This window comes from Cotesia glomerata, linkage group LG1 (assembly GCF_020080835.1).
Source record: "Cotesia glomerata isolate CgM1 linkage group LG1, MPM_Cglom_v2.3, whole genome shotgun sequence".
Classification (NCBI taxonomy): Eukaryota; Metazoa; Arthropoda; class Insecta; order Hymenoptera; family Braconidae; genus Cotesia; species Cotesia glomerata.
In genome coordinates this window covers 8,115,275-8,131,099 of record NC_058158.1, presented here as the reverse complement: position 1 = coordinate 8,131,099, position 15,825 = coordinate 8,115,275, and the positions used below count along the sequence as shown (strand labels likewise).

General features: G+C 30.5%; 2 protein-coding genes across 3 annotated transcripts; one reads left to right on the top strand and one right to left on the bottom strand.

The window, feature by feature from the left end:
- Positions 1-4,096: 4,096 nt before the first annotated feature.
- Positions 4,097-5,958, top strand: LOC123275183 (FNIP repeat-containing protein DDB_G0290617-like). The gene is made up of 3 exons (XM_044743133.1): positions 4,097-4,353; positions 5,084-5,374; positions 5,564-5,958. The coding sequence occupies exons 1-3, from the start codon at positions 4,156-4,158 to the stop codon at positions 5,813-5,815; spliced, it is 741 nt and encodes a 246-aa protein (XP_044599068.1). The 5' UTR covers positions 4,097-4,155; the 3' UTR covers positions 5,816-5,958.
- A 132-nt stretch (positions 5,959-6,090) lies between these two features.
- LOC123275181 (cell surface glycoprotein 1-like) lies at positions 6,091-13,907 on the bottom strand. Of its 2 annotated transcripts, XM_044743129.1 has the most exons (7): positions 13,755-13,907; positions 13,613-13,685; positions 9,713-12,748; positions 8,688-8,793; positions 8,417-8,575; positions 8,079-8,277; positions 6,091-6,395 (listed from the first exon to the last, which is right to left on the bottom strand). In XM_044743129.1, exons 2-7 carry the CDS (start codon positions 13,665-13,667, stop codon positions 6,195-6,197), a joined length of 3,756 nt encoding a protein of 1,251 aa, XP_044599064.1. In that variant the 5' UTR covers positions 13,668-13,685; positions 13,755-13,907; the 3' UTR covers positions 6,091-6,194. The 2 variants fall into 2 exon arrangements, with proteins under 2 accessions (XP_044599064.1, XP_044599065.1); XM_044743130.1 differs by lacking the exon at positions 8,417-8,575 and having other exon boundaries at positions 6,112-6,395.
- Positions 13,908-15,825: the final 1,918 nt, after the last annotated feature.

Here is a 15,825-nt window from a genome sequence, read left to right as displayed (position 1 = left end):
AAATTTGATAATTTTAATAATTTTTATAACAAATAATGACAAAAAAAATTTTTTTTTAAATTGACATGTAGGAATTTTATAAAATAAAAAATGCAATTTTTTATGAATACTTTTTTGGAACAAATTTGTTTGTTAATATACTATTTGTACAAGTGAATATGGTTAAATGGCAAAAATTAAGTTATATAATTAAGGGACTAAGAAAAATTTTTAACGGGTATATCTTTATCGTAAATTGGTTTTGATATTTTTTAGCGATAGTTATTTATATGATTTAAATAATTTAGAGATAGAAAAAAAAATTTTGTGACAAGCATATTATTATTTCTACACTGATAGAAAAATTTGTTTATAATTAAAAATATTTGTTAATATTTAACAAATCATTCATTAGAGACCACTTTTTAGTCCTTAACAAATATTTCTTAGTACTTAAAAAGATTTATTAATATTAAATAAATGAATGTCAGATTTATTAAATACAAACAAATTATTTTAAATACTAAGAAATATTTGTTTAATACTAAAAAGTGATCTCTAATAAATGATTTGTTAACTATTAACAAATATTTTTAATTATTAACAAATTCTTCTATTATTAGTGTAAGGAAATTTTTATAGTTAAATTTGGTATCAAAAAAGTCTTGATAAGAATTAGTGCCTTTTGGTTTTATATATTTTTTAATAATCAATTTTTTTGTCAAGTTTTTGGAGGAGTTTTTAATAGTTTTTTGGTTTTATAAATTTGTTCGGCCACATTAGTCCATTAAATTATTTGTAATTGATTCTGCGATAGCATTATTATTTTCAAAATTTATTTAAAAAGTACCAAAACTATGTACACTGTGATTATAAATATAAAAAATCATAAAGCCAAATTTTTCTTATTCATAATTCGTAAATCTCGGTAGTAGCTCAGTGACTTCAGGTTACTAATAATAATAATTAAGTTTTTTCGGTAAAATTTTTAAAATAAAAAACAATTTTAGAGAAAAAATATTTAACATAAAAAATTAACCATTTTATCGGATAAAAGAGAGCAAGAGAGACAAAATTACTGTGAAAAGTGTCCGGCTAATGAATTCCGATGGACTTAAATGAGCGCCGGGTAGGAAGTGGGCTGAAGCGGGGGTGGAACAGCGGAGCGATGTAACCCTTTGTTTGCATTAGCCTTAGTCAAACATTAAGAGCCAGGGACCAGACGCAGTATCTAAAATTGCTTTATCGCTAACTTAACTACACTCAGTGCAATCACGAGTGTCCGGAGGGTGCATTTTGCCTTTGCCTGTAAGACCGTGTTACCCTCACACGCGTCTCTTGTCTTTCACACTGGGCTTTAGTGCTCGTTCTTGTCTGCACTCTGCGCTCTCTGCTCTTGGCATAGTATTATATTCCACACATGCACCCAACAGTCTACAAGTTTCAGCTCGGATAGTCTACACTGCGTATATTGTATTAACGAGCGACACAATAATGTCATTCACGATCGCCCTTCTACACACGACAAGTCAACGGGCCATTTACCACCAGCCAATTCTCCTTCCAGAATCACATCAACCTCTTTTATGTCTTTAGCTTCACAAGTCGCCTTATGTACAATATTATGTGAAAAGACTGCGCTCCCTCGAGGGATGCTTGTGCTGGATGTCCCGGATGTAATTTATGAAGTAGAAAAATCAAGCTAATTAATGAGGTAAAAATATTGCCAATCAGCAGTTTTAATTTATTACGAGGAAGTTATCTTCAAGAACTATTTTTAAAAATATATGGGTGATTCTCTGTAAGGACGTCTTAAATCTGTACAAAATTGTCCGACCAAATTATTTTTGATTTTATTAAAAAAAAAATTAACAAGGACTACAAAACTATCAGCTTAATCATAATAAATAAACAGCCGTTTTAATTTTTGCTTTTTCGATATTTGGGTATCTTTTGCCATACACTGTAAAAAAAAACCGGTGTGAGTCCATGCGGTGTACGGTGTTAAAAATTCCGGTGTTAAATTCAACACCGGAATCGGTGTAGCAGTAACACTTAAATCGGTGTTATAAATTTTCCGGTGTTGATAATATTTTAAGTAACACAATTTTTATAATTAAACTTTTTATGTTTAATAATTAAAGATAAATAATAAAAAAAAAGTTAATATTTAATTTAGAAAGTTTAAAATAATAAAATATTAAGTAGATAAAAGTTTTTGATTAAAATAAATACACTGTAAAAAATTTCGTTGTAAAAATGGACCCAGAGCACTTTACATGGCCGTGTAGTGTGAAATAATGGTGTGAAATTCTCTCGGTGTAAATTTTCGATCCGTGTTACTTTAACACAATTATTAAAGGACAATTTTGGGACATCATATAGATAATCGGAAACTCTAAAATAGTGCATTTTAGTAATTATTTCATAACTTTTAACTATTTTTTTTAAGATTTTCGGAATACTTCTAAGATAATTTTAGAATCAATGCATTTTATTTGAAGCAATTTAGTTGAAATTTTGTCCTTAAATCTTATGTGGAACCTTTTTTGAATAATCTTAAAACATTTTTTTGTTAATTACTATATGGGTGATTCTCTGTAAGGATATCTTTTGCTGTCCCAGGCACTTTTTTTACTAGAAAAATTGTTATTTTGTTACTAAAAAAAATTTATTACGAAAGTAAAAAACATTTCTATTTGGAGCATTGAAAACTAAAATGAAATAAATTTTGGTTTTTTTTGCTATAATTAACTATTGGAGAACAAATTTTGAGTACATTTGAGACATTTTTCGGATATTTTTGAGACAATTTTGGAACATTTTTTGGACAGTTTTAGAGTGTTTTTACAACAAATTTGAAACATTTTTAAAACAATTTTACGACAATTTTGAACGTTTTTTAAATGATTTTCATATAGATAATGTATTTTTGCACATCTGTAGATTTGTCATGTTTAAAACATCCATTATATTATGAGAAACATCATGGTCACAATAAAAATAATTATTATATTGTTCCTAAACATTTAATATTGTAAATACTATTTAACTTGTTGTATAACATTCATTAAATCGATTTCTGCGTAATTTTATAAATTGAAAATTCTTAAATAAATGTTACTTATCTCATTTTGATAAATATTGAATATTAATTGTGTTTTATGGATCATGTAATATTCATACTCCGATACGGTGTAAATTTATTCTACTGTTACACCGGTATTACACCATATTTTTAATACCGCAAAAGAGCACCGCTACACCAGTGTTAATACACAGGTGTTACATAGTGGTGTTAAAATGAGTCCATTTTAACACCGCTTTTTTTACAGTGTAGAATAATATTAAGACTTATGGATCCAATTTTATAAATAAATTATAAATAAAAATAGTTGCCAGGGGACTGAGTTTTGAAGTTGCCCAGACACATATTTCCAGCACAAACGGTGCTTTGACACTAAAAATGCCGATAAAGCGCTAACAGCCCTATGGTTATTAACTCAAGGCTAGTTAGATCCTTATAAACCTTACAAAAGGTGAAATAACACGCTGGATTTTTTTTTTGGCTTTGAACTTCTGGCAGGGGACTGTTCTTAAAATGCCTGGGACAAACTTTGGTTTAATGAATTTAATGAAACAAATTAACTTTCGGTACTTTTTATTGAAGAAGATTGTTAGTTAACTAATTAAGTTTATAAACATTATGGACCAAATTATATATTATGGACGAATAACTTAAAATTTAATCTTAAAGTTTTAATTTTGGGAATGGGACAGCCCAGGGGACTGTTATTTCGGTGGTTTACGAATTTATAGCAAAAAAAACCAAAATTTATTTCATTTTAGTTTTCAATGCTCCAAATAGAAATGTTTTTTACTTTCGTAATAAATTTTTTTTAGTAACAAAATAACAATTTTTCTAGTAAAAAAAGTGCCTGGGACAGCAAAAGATATCCTTACAGAGAATCACCCATATAGTAATTTTTTTTGTTCTTAAGATTTGCTATTGTAACAATAATTATGAAGAATTCGCTTTATCGTACATCCGAAAATAATTATCCCTTCTTGAGTTCAGAAACAAAGATCTTGGAGTTATTTATAATATTATTTTAGTTAAATAATTCAGTCTACTAAGTAATTTGTTTTACAACTGACATATTTAGGTGATTTAAGATGGCTAAGAAGGTTTTAATGATTGGATTTTTGCTCGTGATAGTTGAGGCTGTTAAAGTGTCGGATAAAATAGACTTGAATGCGAATAATGATCGATTTAATGCGAATAACTTTGTTAATTTTGACCAGGGCTCTGGAGCTGTTGATCCGAGAATAAACGAGGCCGCGGGTTGTCATAAAAAAATTTTATGCTTTAAAGTAAGTCTAGGGGTTTTTTTTTTTTTTTTAAATAGAAAATTTGTTTATTATTTATTTTAATTAAGTTTTGGGTAAATTAAGAGTCTGTTTTTGCTAAGCTTCATTAGAAATAATAAAAATTTTAGGAATTATTCTTGGAATAATTTTTTTGTTTAATCATGGAGCAATTAAAGTAATTTTTTATTATTATGGCTTCTGATGGTTGATAAATATTAAAATGCCATCATTAGAGCATTTGATTGATATTTTTTTAATTTTACTTCGTAAAAAATATTTTAAAAAATAGCAGATGGGAAAAAAAACTTATTAAAAGATAAAAAATTATATCGCTCCTTTAAAAAAATTTATTTTTTTTTTTAAACGTAATATTAATATTTATTTCAAGTATAATTTTTGAGTTTATGACTAGTGCAGTATTTAAAATGTATTTTATTTAGGACCATGTGTGGGACACAAAAATATATCATTCAAATTTTAGACAAGGCAGATCGTTAAGTACCCGTGCGATGTTAAAAAAATTTATTGCACCGCATAATCGCTCGCTGAAATAAAAAACAGAACGAAACGACCTGTCTCATAAGTGAATTTCGAGATAAAATTTTTTCCACCAACTAAATTTACAATTTTAAATAATTCATAAAACTTTTACTCACATATTTCATGTTTTTTATTTTTTTATAAATTGATAAAAAATTTGTTTTATTTTACATATAAAAAATTATTTTTGCAGGATCCATTAACAATCATCAACGAAATTCAGCTAGACATAGTAGACAGCGGTTTATTAATAAACCGAGATGAAAGTCAAATAAATAATAAAATTTGTGATTTAACTGTAAAGTCAAAAAAAGATCAATTTGGAAATTTAATAACGACAGTCAAATTTAAATTGGTAACAAAAATTAATAAAGTAAAGGTAAATGATGTACCGATCATTAATGGATTCCGTGGTCTTATTAATATTGATAATGATAATAATAATAATAATAATAATCATGCACCTGATCCAATAAATCCACAGGTATGTAATTATTTAATTCAACGAAAATAAATTTAATCTTTTAAAATTTTATTCCGCATATTTGTAATATTACGTAAGAGTTACATAAAAAAATTAAAAATATTTATTTTATTTTTCCTGACATTATTTATATTTCTCTTGTGTTTGATTACAAAATTGATAATAGTGTATTTTATTATTTACTCAAAGATTCACCAGCGATACAACACGAATAATTTTCAACCTTCACTCGGTGTTCCGAAGAATTATTTTTCCCGACCGCAAGCGGACTTTTATTATTACAATAACAAGAATAATAATAATAATAACGATGACGTGGGTATCAGTCGAATGTATCGAGGAGAATCTTACAGACGGAAACCTTGGATGACTAGTAGAGATGCGATTGATGATAAAATCGAACCACCGCTGAGTAAAACTTCGATGAATGACCAGCAGTAAAATTTTATTTTAATTTTTTATTTATTATTTAAATACTGCTATAAATATGGATCTGTATTTTCTCTATTATTTAGTACTATTTATTTAACATTAAATAAAAAGGCTCAGACAATCTATAAATAATTATTATATCCTCAATAAATAATAAAATTAAAAAAAGATCAAGAGAACTTTATTTATTAAAGAATAAATAAAATTGATACAATTTACCAGTTTTAAATAAATAAATCAGCTGAATAATTATATTCTCAACGTTTAATAAGTAATAAGTATATCAACAAGTAATAAAATACATAAAACTTTTTTTAAAAAATTAATTGAAATACTTAAAAAAAAATTCTTATTGAATTTTTTTAAATTAACAAACAAAATATGTTTATTAACTGTGGATTGCATGGACGACCTTCTTTCCGTTGTCATCAGTTCCAGTAATTACTTCTTTATAAGAGACGAGTTTACCGTCAGGTCCCCTGCGTTGACTTGAACTTGAACTTGAGAAAGAGCTGTGTGAATCACCACCTGGACGGCCACCGGTGGGTTGTAAGTTATCAGCGAATCGCGATGTTATATCGGGATTTGCCTATTGAATAAAAAAATTTTTTTTTATTTTTATTATAATTAATAATTTTATAATTTAACATAAAAAAATGATATTTTGACATAACATTAATTTTTAGCTGTCTAATTAGTTAAGCGTATATATTTAGTACGCTGGTTGGAAATTAGAGGTAAAATATTGAATATAGTGTCAGTAAGTTAGCAAAGTTCGCTCTTCATTAATCAAAACTTCTACGAGTTTCATAATAATTTACTAGATTGAAACGTAATTAGAATATGCTAAGTAAATTTCAACTATTTTATTGATTTGTTTATATTTAATCAATTTAAAATGTTATGGACTCAAGCTGGCTGATATTTTAATGAAAGTAAAAATAAAAAAACTGATACTGTATTATAATAAATAATAAATAACTAGCAACGTTGCAGTCACTATGTAACTGCCAGGACTTGTGAACTATAAGTAAATAAAATTTTGCTTTATTAAATAATGAATTTTGTTAAATTGCACTGTACTTTCTTAACTATTGATATTTTTAAAGATATAAGCTCATCCCGATGTTACACTCATCAAGAGCTTTCATTTGAGTACCCACATGCATTTTGATATATTTTTCATATATACATGTATATAATATATATATAAATATATAAATATATGAAAAATTGGCGTGGATACTCAAATGAAAGGTCTTGATGAGTGTAACATCGGGATGAGCTTATATCTTTAAAAACATCAATAGTGAAGAAAGTACAGTGCAACTTAACATAATTAAGAAATGACCTTGTATCTTGTGAAATATTGACTTTTTTAAAGATATAAACTCATCCCGATGTTACACTCATCAAGAGCTTTCATTTGAGTACCCACATCAATTTTTCATATATTTATATATATTATATATATGTATATATGAAAAATATATCAAAAATGCATGTGGGTACTCAAATGAAAGGTCTTGATGAGTATAACATCGGGATGAGCTTATATCTTTAAAAATGTCAATATTTCACAAGATAAAAGGTCATTTCTTAATTATGTATCTACAGATAGAGCATTTCCGAATGCAGCCTAAATACTTATCATCATAAATTGATTATTGGTAAGAATGATATGAAACCATGAAAAGGCACAACTCCGGGTCAAGACTTTTCCAACGACACCAAATTTAACCATAAAAACCCATTTTATCATATAAATACGCTGGGCACAAAATTTTGCTTAATTCCTTAATAATATAGATAATATATAAATTTTTTTACAGGATAGAATATTAAGAGCTAATTTCTTCTCTGCTTTGTTTGTAAGTTATTTAATTTCTTTTATTTTTTATATACTTGAATATAATATTTTTATAAATTATATTTTTTATAAATTATATTTTTTTTATAAAATATATATTAGTATATTACACATCTAGGGCAGGAAAATAAGAAATGTCTCAAATTACATGTAATTGTTGACCGAGGCGAAGCCGAGGTCGACAAACATGTGATCTGAGGCTTTCTTATTTCCTGCCCGTGGTGAGAATACTATTTTTCTCCTCGACGGAGGTGGAAAGCGGCATTTTCATTTAGCGCAGCGGGCGGAAAATTGACGCTTTCCGCCCGGAGGGAAGAAAAATTATTTTTGACATTAAAATTTTAATTTTTGATCAAAAATTACCAAAAAAAAAAAAATATAATAAATTAAAAAATAACTTACGGGTCCAAAAGCACCAGCTTGATAACTTCCTTGAGTTCCAGAACTGGCGATGCCCGAAGCCCAAGCTCCTCCGGAATCACCACCGGAGCTAGAAGCAAAATTACCACCAAGAGTGCCATCAGAGCTGCTGCTGCTGCTGGAGCTGCTACTAGAGCCGCCTCCAGAGCTGAATCCACCGCTAAATCCATTGTTCCCAAATCTAGTTTAAAAAATAATTACCACAATTAATGGCTAACAAACAATAAAAAAAAAACAAAATTAATTTAAATTAATACAATAGCCAACATACAAAAGCGTAATTATTATTATTATTATCATGATTACGATAAAACCATCACCTAGAAGGAAACTGCGGCAGACCTTCGTAGCCTCCGGGGAAAGGTGTACCCATCACCAAGGGATACGTAACATGAGTACGCGTGAAAACTCTAGTGTCGGGACGCATTGGTGCAGAATCGGTTATAGAAGCAGAACCGATCGCCCACGCGCCAGGACCTCTTATTTACGTACAGATAATATAACAAGCTAATTAGATAAACCACCACCAAAGTGAAGCGACATGTATATTATACTAATTTTAATTAAAAATCAAATTAATATTCCACTTACTGGTTGTTTGCGGCTTGACGGTTAAATGCCGCATTTTGGGCTTGAACTTTTTCTAACCACTCTCTGTTTTGACGCTGAACTTTTTCCAGCCAGTCATTTTGGTATCCTGATATTAAATTACAAAGTTAATGAAGATAATTCACAAACAATATATATTTCTGATAAGAAAAAGTCAATAAGAATAATCGGCTGACCAATTTTAAAACACAGTAACTACAAAATTTTTATACCTAATTTTTTTTTAATATTGCTGCATTTTTTATAACTTTTAGACCTTAATTTCAAGTATTTTTTCTTAAAAATATTTATATTCAAGTATTTTATATTCTTAAATCAAATTTTTCATCAATTTGGCAGGCAAAATTTTTTTTTTAATAAGAAAAATTTTTAAAAATTTCTAAATGTTAGTTACACGGAAAGAACAAGATGACACTGGATATCATCCTAGATTATACTCAATGATATCTGGATTATACTCATTGTAATTCAGATTATACTAGCTACTATCTGAAATTTTTTTCAATCAGTATAATCTGGGATGATATCCAGTGTCATTTTGTTCTTTCCGTGTACTGTGTTTTGAAACTGGGCAGCCGTAATATTGATTAATAATGTACGCCTTATGAAAATATAAATGAACTTCCGAGCAAGACTGAAAAATTAATATTAAATTAATATGATACCAATAATTATTATAATTACCATTTACATGCTTTTAACTATGAATAAAAACCTGTTTGAAAATTAAAATCTTCCACAAGTAAAAAATAAAATGCATTATTTATTGTTTTACCTACACATGCAATGATCAATTATATTATAGAGGTGTAATTTGTGATTACTTATCATATAAAATTAGTAAAATGCTGTGAAAAAATAATAATTAATAAAAAAAAGATCGATTTTAAATTCATGCATTTTCTGTATATAATATATAGTAGAATATGTCCTCATCCTGTGACAGAAAGAATGATGTCGATTTGATCCACTACCCCATTGATAATTTGTTTTTATTTTCATCATACCTAAGGACGGGAATCCGTTGATATCATTTCCACCGAATCTTCCGCTAATAAACGGGGATGAGAAAGGTCCGAAGCCGCCGAAAGGTCCAGGCCCTCCATAGGCATTTGAGCTGGCACTTGCGTAACTCTGTGCACCGGCTCCTGCCGGATTATTCCCGTTGTTTGAATTTTTTTTACCGTCAATATTGTTATTATTGTTGTTTTTGTTATTGTTTGGGTTTGAGTTTAGCGGAGAACCATAACCGTTAGGGCCACTGCTTTTGCGATCGGGCAAGAAAGGATTTTTGCGTTTAGAAGGATCATTTAAATCGAATGTGCCGGACATACTGATGATTGGGGTGTAATTTGGATTAGATTGAGAAGGAGGTGCAGAAATAGAGGGAGAACCTTTTGTGCCAAAGTTTTGGTTGTTTGGGAAATTATTTCTCGGTTGCATGGGGTAGGGAAGGTTGGGGTTGAAATTGTCGGGACGCAGGTTTGGAGGGAGTTTTCTCAGCACATAGTCGGGCCAGGGACCTTGTGCTGTTGCTGATGAGAATGCGTTAGCATTGGCATTGGCATTAGCATTGGAATTAGCATTAGCATTTGCACTTGCACTTGCGCTAGCAGACGCGAAACTGCCAGCTCCCATGTTTGGGTTGAGGAAAGGATTTTGTGGGTACGCTGAATTGTCTGGCTGTGATGGAGACTTTGAAGGGTTTGAAGAACTGGGATCTTCTTCATGGTCTTCACCAAACCTTGGAGAAAAGTCTGGAGCCGGATTTGAATCGGGGTCTTCAGGATTTTCAGGCTCCTCGGGTTGCTCTTCTTCTTCTGGCTCCTCCTCCTCCTCCTCTTCAGGAGCAGGTGTAGTAGTGGTGCGACGTTTAGGAGGTCGTCGAGTGGTTGGTCGCTTAGTTCCGGAAGGTCGTTTAGGTTTAGGAGTGGTCGTACGGATATATTCGTCTTCTTCTGGTTCCGAAGCTTCTGGATCAGTATCAGTATCAGGAGTATCGTCTTCATCATCAGGAGCAGGAGTAGTGGTAGTGGTAGTGGTTTTGGGTTTCCTTTTGGTTGGTCTGGTTGGTGAAGGACTTTGGCTCGGTGGCGTAGGTCTTGGAGAGGGTTTCGAAGTATTTTTAACGCCAGGTCGTTTTGGACCTTTTACGGCTGGTGGTTCAGTGACTGGGTCTTCGTTTGGTTGGTCTTCTTCGTTAGGATCTGGTTGATCTTCGTCATCAACTTCAGGACTTTCGGTGGTAGGTGTTCTACGCGTTGGTCTTTGGGGTTTAGGTGCTGGCTTTGGCCTGGAGAACGGCGGAGGTGGTCTAGTGGTTAGACGAGTTGGAGGAGATGGTTCATCATCGGGTTCTGATGTTGGAAAAGGCGGAGGAGGTCTTGTAGCTGGTCTATTTGAAGGACGAGATTTAACATCAGTTCTTGGTTTTTGAGGTTTTTTGGTTTTAGGCTTTTCTGTGGGCTCCTCCTCTTCTGCAGGCTCTTCAGGTTCTTCTTCCTCGTTATTTGGTTCTTCGGGTTCGCTTTCTGTTGGTTCTTCAGGCTCGTTATCACTATCAGTAGATTCTTCTGGCTTTTCGTCATCTTCAGGCTGTTTTGGCTTATTTTTATTAGTTTTAGAAGGTTGGGGTTTAGTTTTATTGTCTTTTGGACTTTTGGTATTCTTTGTAGGCTCATTAGGCTCATCAGGTTGTTCATCTTCAGGTTCATTATCATTATCATTTGGTTCTTCTGGGTTTTCAGAGTTACCTTCATCATCTGTTGGGTCTTCATTATTGTCAGTAGGTTCTTCCGGTTTATCTTCATCTTCAGCAGGTTTTTGAGGTTTATTTTTATTGTTTCGAGGAGGTTTAGGTTTATTCTTATTATCTTTCGGGCGTTTTGTGTTGTTTACAGGCTCATCTGGTTGTTTGTCTTCAGGTTTCTCTTCATTGTCAGATGGTTCTTCGGATTTATTATCATCTTTAGGCTTTTGGGGCTTATTTTTAGCTCCCTTAGCATTATTAGGGTTACTTTTAGGTTTGTCAGGTTTACTCCTACTTTGTGGAGTTTTTTTATTGTTAACAGGTTCGTCTGGTGAATCATTATCTTCTTCAGGCTGTTCATTTTCTTCTTCAGGTTTTTCATTGTCATCTGGACTTTCAGGTTCTTCTTCCGGATTTTCATTTTCTTCCTCAGGAGTTTCAGGTTCTTCTTCTGGATTCTCATTTTCTCCCTCAGGATTTTCTGGTTCTTCTTCTGGTTTTTCTTCAGGATTTTCGGGTTCTTCCTCAGGATTCTCATTTTCTCCCTCAGGACTTTCAGGTTCTTCTTCCTCAGGATTTTCGGGCTCTTTTTCAGGATTCTCGTTTTCACCCTCTGGATTTTCCGGTTCTTCTTCCGGATTCTCATTTTCTTCCTTAGGACTTTCAGGTTCTTCTTCCGGATTTTCATTTTCCCCCTCAGGAGTTTCAGGCTCTTTATCATCTTCAGGTTCAGGTTGACTGTCCTGTTTCTTATTCGGATGCTCCGGTTTCTCAACAGGATTCTTATTTTTAGGACTTTTTTTACCCTTTACAGGCTCCTCTTTACTTTCATCCACTTTATTCGGATCTTCCGGCTTTTCAACCGGTTTTTCAGGCTCATCAGGAGACTCCTCCGGTATTTCAGGCTTATCTTCATTACTCATAGTATCAGGATCAGGAGTTGGAGCTGGTTTGGGTGTCGTAGGATTTTTAGGTTTAGCTGGCGGACTTTTGACCCCAGGACTAGGTCGTTTCGACGGCGACTTAACCGGATTTTTAGTAGGTGGTTTAGTTTTAGGTTTCGCAGTGGTAGGTTCTGGAGGAGGATCGGTATAAGGATCATAATTATCATCAGCATCCGGCGAGGGTTCAATAGGATCCAAAGCAGAGTCATAGTCAGGTATTGCTTCATTAGATTTAATAGTTTTTTTTGTATTAACATCGCCACCAAGTGCTTCCCGTTTCCGTATCCTTGATTCGTGAGTATAGAGAAACTTGCCGTTGGTAAGATCCCTCAATGGCACGCCCAGATCACCTTTTTGACAAAATGCAAATAGCACGACTTCTTTTCTTTCTCACTAATAATGACATTTTTGACGATGCATGTTATACGATTAATGACAGTAATTTCTGATAAATTAAATAATTTTATCGAAAGATTATAATTAGTGCCGAGCTGTGCAGAGGCTGATTAAATAAAACTTACAAAGCTATATATACATATTAAATTATTGGTGAATAAATATTAATCCTTCACGGGCTTTAAAAATAAAAAACCTGTACAAATATTAATTTCATACTAAGATAAGCATTTAGATTTTGTTTTTTATCATTGTACCAATTACAGTAAAGAGTTGCTAAAGGAAATTTTTATTATTGTTTTTACAGATTGTTTATTCATATGATAACAATCTATAATTATATCCTTTTGTATTTTAATAATCTTTTAATAATTTCTATATTAAGAAATGACTGGCCTAAAAATCCTAAAAGATGTTTTTTTTTAATTTCAACTATTAATTTATTTTATATAAAAAAATAATGCAGAAATTTTTTTTAAAGATATTTATAAATATTTAAATTTATTCGCTTGAAATTTATTAACACTTGTGTATATAAAATTATAAAAAACATTTCTTTTCAAGATCAAGTTATTTAAAAATTAATAAGCGGGTTATTAAAAAAAATTGCTAAAGGATTTTTACAAATAAAAATATAAATTTAATGTTAAAAAAAAATTATTAAAAGATTATAAAATGATAAAAAATTTTTTAATTAAATGAAACTGCGAAGAATATGCTAAAAAAAATACTTAATGATTATGTTTTGATAAATTGTAACTATGATTAATAAAATTATTACTGATAAAAGTGAATACAAAGAAAGTGAAAACACATACCTTCACTCATACTCACGAGGATCAAAACAACACACGCAATGACCTTGATATCCATTACCTGCCCAGTTGGTTGCTACACAAATAAAAATGATCTCAGAATTTAAAATTATTATTGTAAAAAAAAAAATCTTTAAGGACGTACTCTTTTTAAAATAAGAAATCAAGTACTCTTAAGAGTACGGAAAATATAAATAATTCCAATCAATGCACAATCAATTAAGTTGTATCGTCGGAGTTGCCAAGAGAATGACTAAGTTCGCACGCCGTACGATCATCTTATATAGCATTGCTTAGCACCATCATCATCATCGTCATCGTCAACATCAACATCAGGTTGCCTCTTTGTTGTTTCTCCGTGACGGCTGTTTAAGTCGTCTCTATTCTACCAATTGTTTATATTTAATGACGAATATTGGTGAACACATTAGCACCCAAGATGATTGATCAATTTTCGGTTAATGACCTTGAAATTTATTTTTTAGTATCCATCGCATTATATCGCGTCCGCGTTCATTCGCTGGTATTTTTTTCTTACATCTGTCTAATTCTCATAGCGTAAATAATACAATTATTAGTCTTGATATTACGAGCATCATCAAACCATAAAAAAATAAGAATGACCCTTCATTATAAATACAAATGTTTGCGATTAAAATTTATGTTATATTTTTTAACTTAGATTATTATTTCCGGCGATTTTTTATCGAAATAACTAGAGGACAAATTAACTCATTTAATATTATTTTATTTAAACATTATAAATAGTTCAGGGAAATTCACGCTAGTTTCAAATCAAAGGTTATCAATACAACTTACGATGCGATGAGACAGATCAAGATTATTATTATCATTATTTATTTATTGATGCTCAATAGATCATGGTTAAGGTTATTATTTTATCTATATTCTTAAGAGAATAAGCAAAATTTTGTAGCCAGTGTATTTATATGATAAAATCGGTTTTTATGGTTAAATTTGGTATCATTAAAAAAGTCTTGACCTAAAGTTGTGCCTTTTCAAGGTTTCATATCATTCTCACCAATAGTCAATTTATGACGATAAGTATTTACGCTGCATTCCAAAAAATCTCTAGATACATAATTAAGAAATGACCTTGTATCTCGTGAACTATTGACATTTTTAAAGATATAAGCTCACCCCGATGTAACTCATCAAGACCTTTCATTTAAGTACCCACATCATTTTTTCATATATTTATATATATTATATATATATGTATATATGAAAAATATTTCAAAAATGCATGTGGGTACTCAAATGAAAGCTCTTGATGAGTATAACATCGGGATGAGCTTATATCTTTAAAAACGTCAATATTTATGAAAGTACAGTGCAATTTAACAAATATCTTGTGAACGATTGACATTTTTAAAGATATAAGCTCACCCCGATGTAACACTCATCAAGACCTTTCATTTAAGTACCCACATCAATTTTTCATATATTTATATATATTATATATATGTATATATGAAAAATATATCAAAAATGCATGTGGGTACTCAAATGAAAGCTCTTGATGAGTGTAACATCTGCTTATATCTTTAAAAACGTCAATAGTTAATAAAGTACAGTACAATTTAATAAAATTCATTATTTAATACAGCAAAATTTTATTTATTTACAGTTCAAAAGTCACGACAGTCACATATTGACTGCAAGGTTGCTAGTTATATTTAATTTTAGATTTTGTATTCTCATCGAAAAAATTTTTTGGCTAAATTAAATAAATAAAATTAAAAAAATTTACCGAGTTACGACATTGCATATATCCATATAAAATTATGCATACTAGAGATAATCAATGTCAAACTACAAGGGGAATAATTTAATGAAGAGTTGTTAATTAAATAACACAGTTATCAAAGTAATGTAATTTTGGAAGCAAAAGCTTCAAACCAACCGTTACAATCTACTATGTATGACTCACATTTGATTATTGTTTCATTCAATTACAAGTTTAAGCTGCTGCGTGTAGTTTAGTATACTTGGATTATGAATATCTGCTGTATTCTGTATTATAGATAAGTGATTTCACTGTCGCTTTAAACTTCAATTCATAAACACTCTTCATTTTAAAAGTTACAGTTCTAAGAGAAGTAAAAAAAAAATTTTAAAAAAGAGTTTTTTTTTAATTTTCAGTGTATTTTTACTTTTATTGGGAAGGCTTTGATATTAAATAATTGGTATTT

What these genes read in the sequence shown, in the direction of transcription:
- LOC123275183 (XM_044743133.1), top strand. Translation starts at nt 4,156, where the DNA reads ATGGCTAAGAAGGTTTTAATGATTGGATTTTTGCTCGTGATAGTTGAG. An exon ending in AAAAAATTTTATGCTTTAAA is followed by an intron (nt 4,354 to 5,083) that starts GTAAGTCTAGGG and finishes TTATTTTTGCAG; the next exon opens with GATCCATTAACAATCATCAA. An exon ending in CTGATCCAATAAATCCACAG is followed by an intron (nt 5,375 to 5,563) that starts GTATGTAATTAT and finishes ATTTACTCAAAG; the next exon opens with ATTCACCAGCGATACAACAC.
- LOC123275181 (XM_044743129.1), bottom strand. Translation starts at nt 13,667, where the DNA reads ATGGATATCAAGGTCATTGCGTGTGTTGTTTTGATCCTCGTGAGTATG. An exon ending in CCTCGTGAGTATGAGTGAAG is followed by an intron (nt 12,749 to 13,612) that starts GTATGTGTTTTC and finishes TTTGTCAAAAAG; the next exon opens with GTGATCTGGGCGTGCCATTG. An exon ending in CTGCCGCAGTTTCCTTCTAG is followed by an intron (nt 8,278 to 8,416) that starts GTGATGGTTTTA and finishes TTTTTAAACTAG; the next exon opens with ATTTGGGAACAATGGATTTA.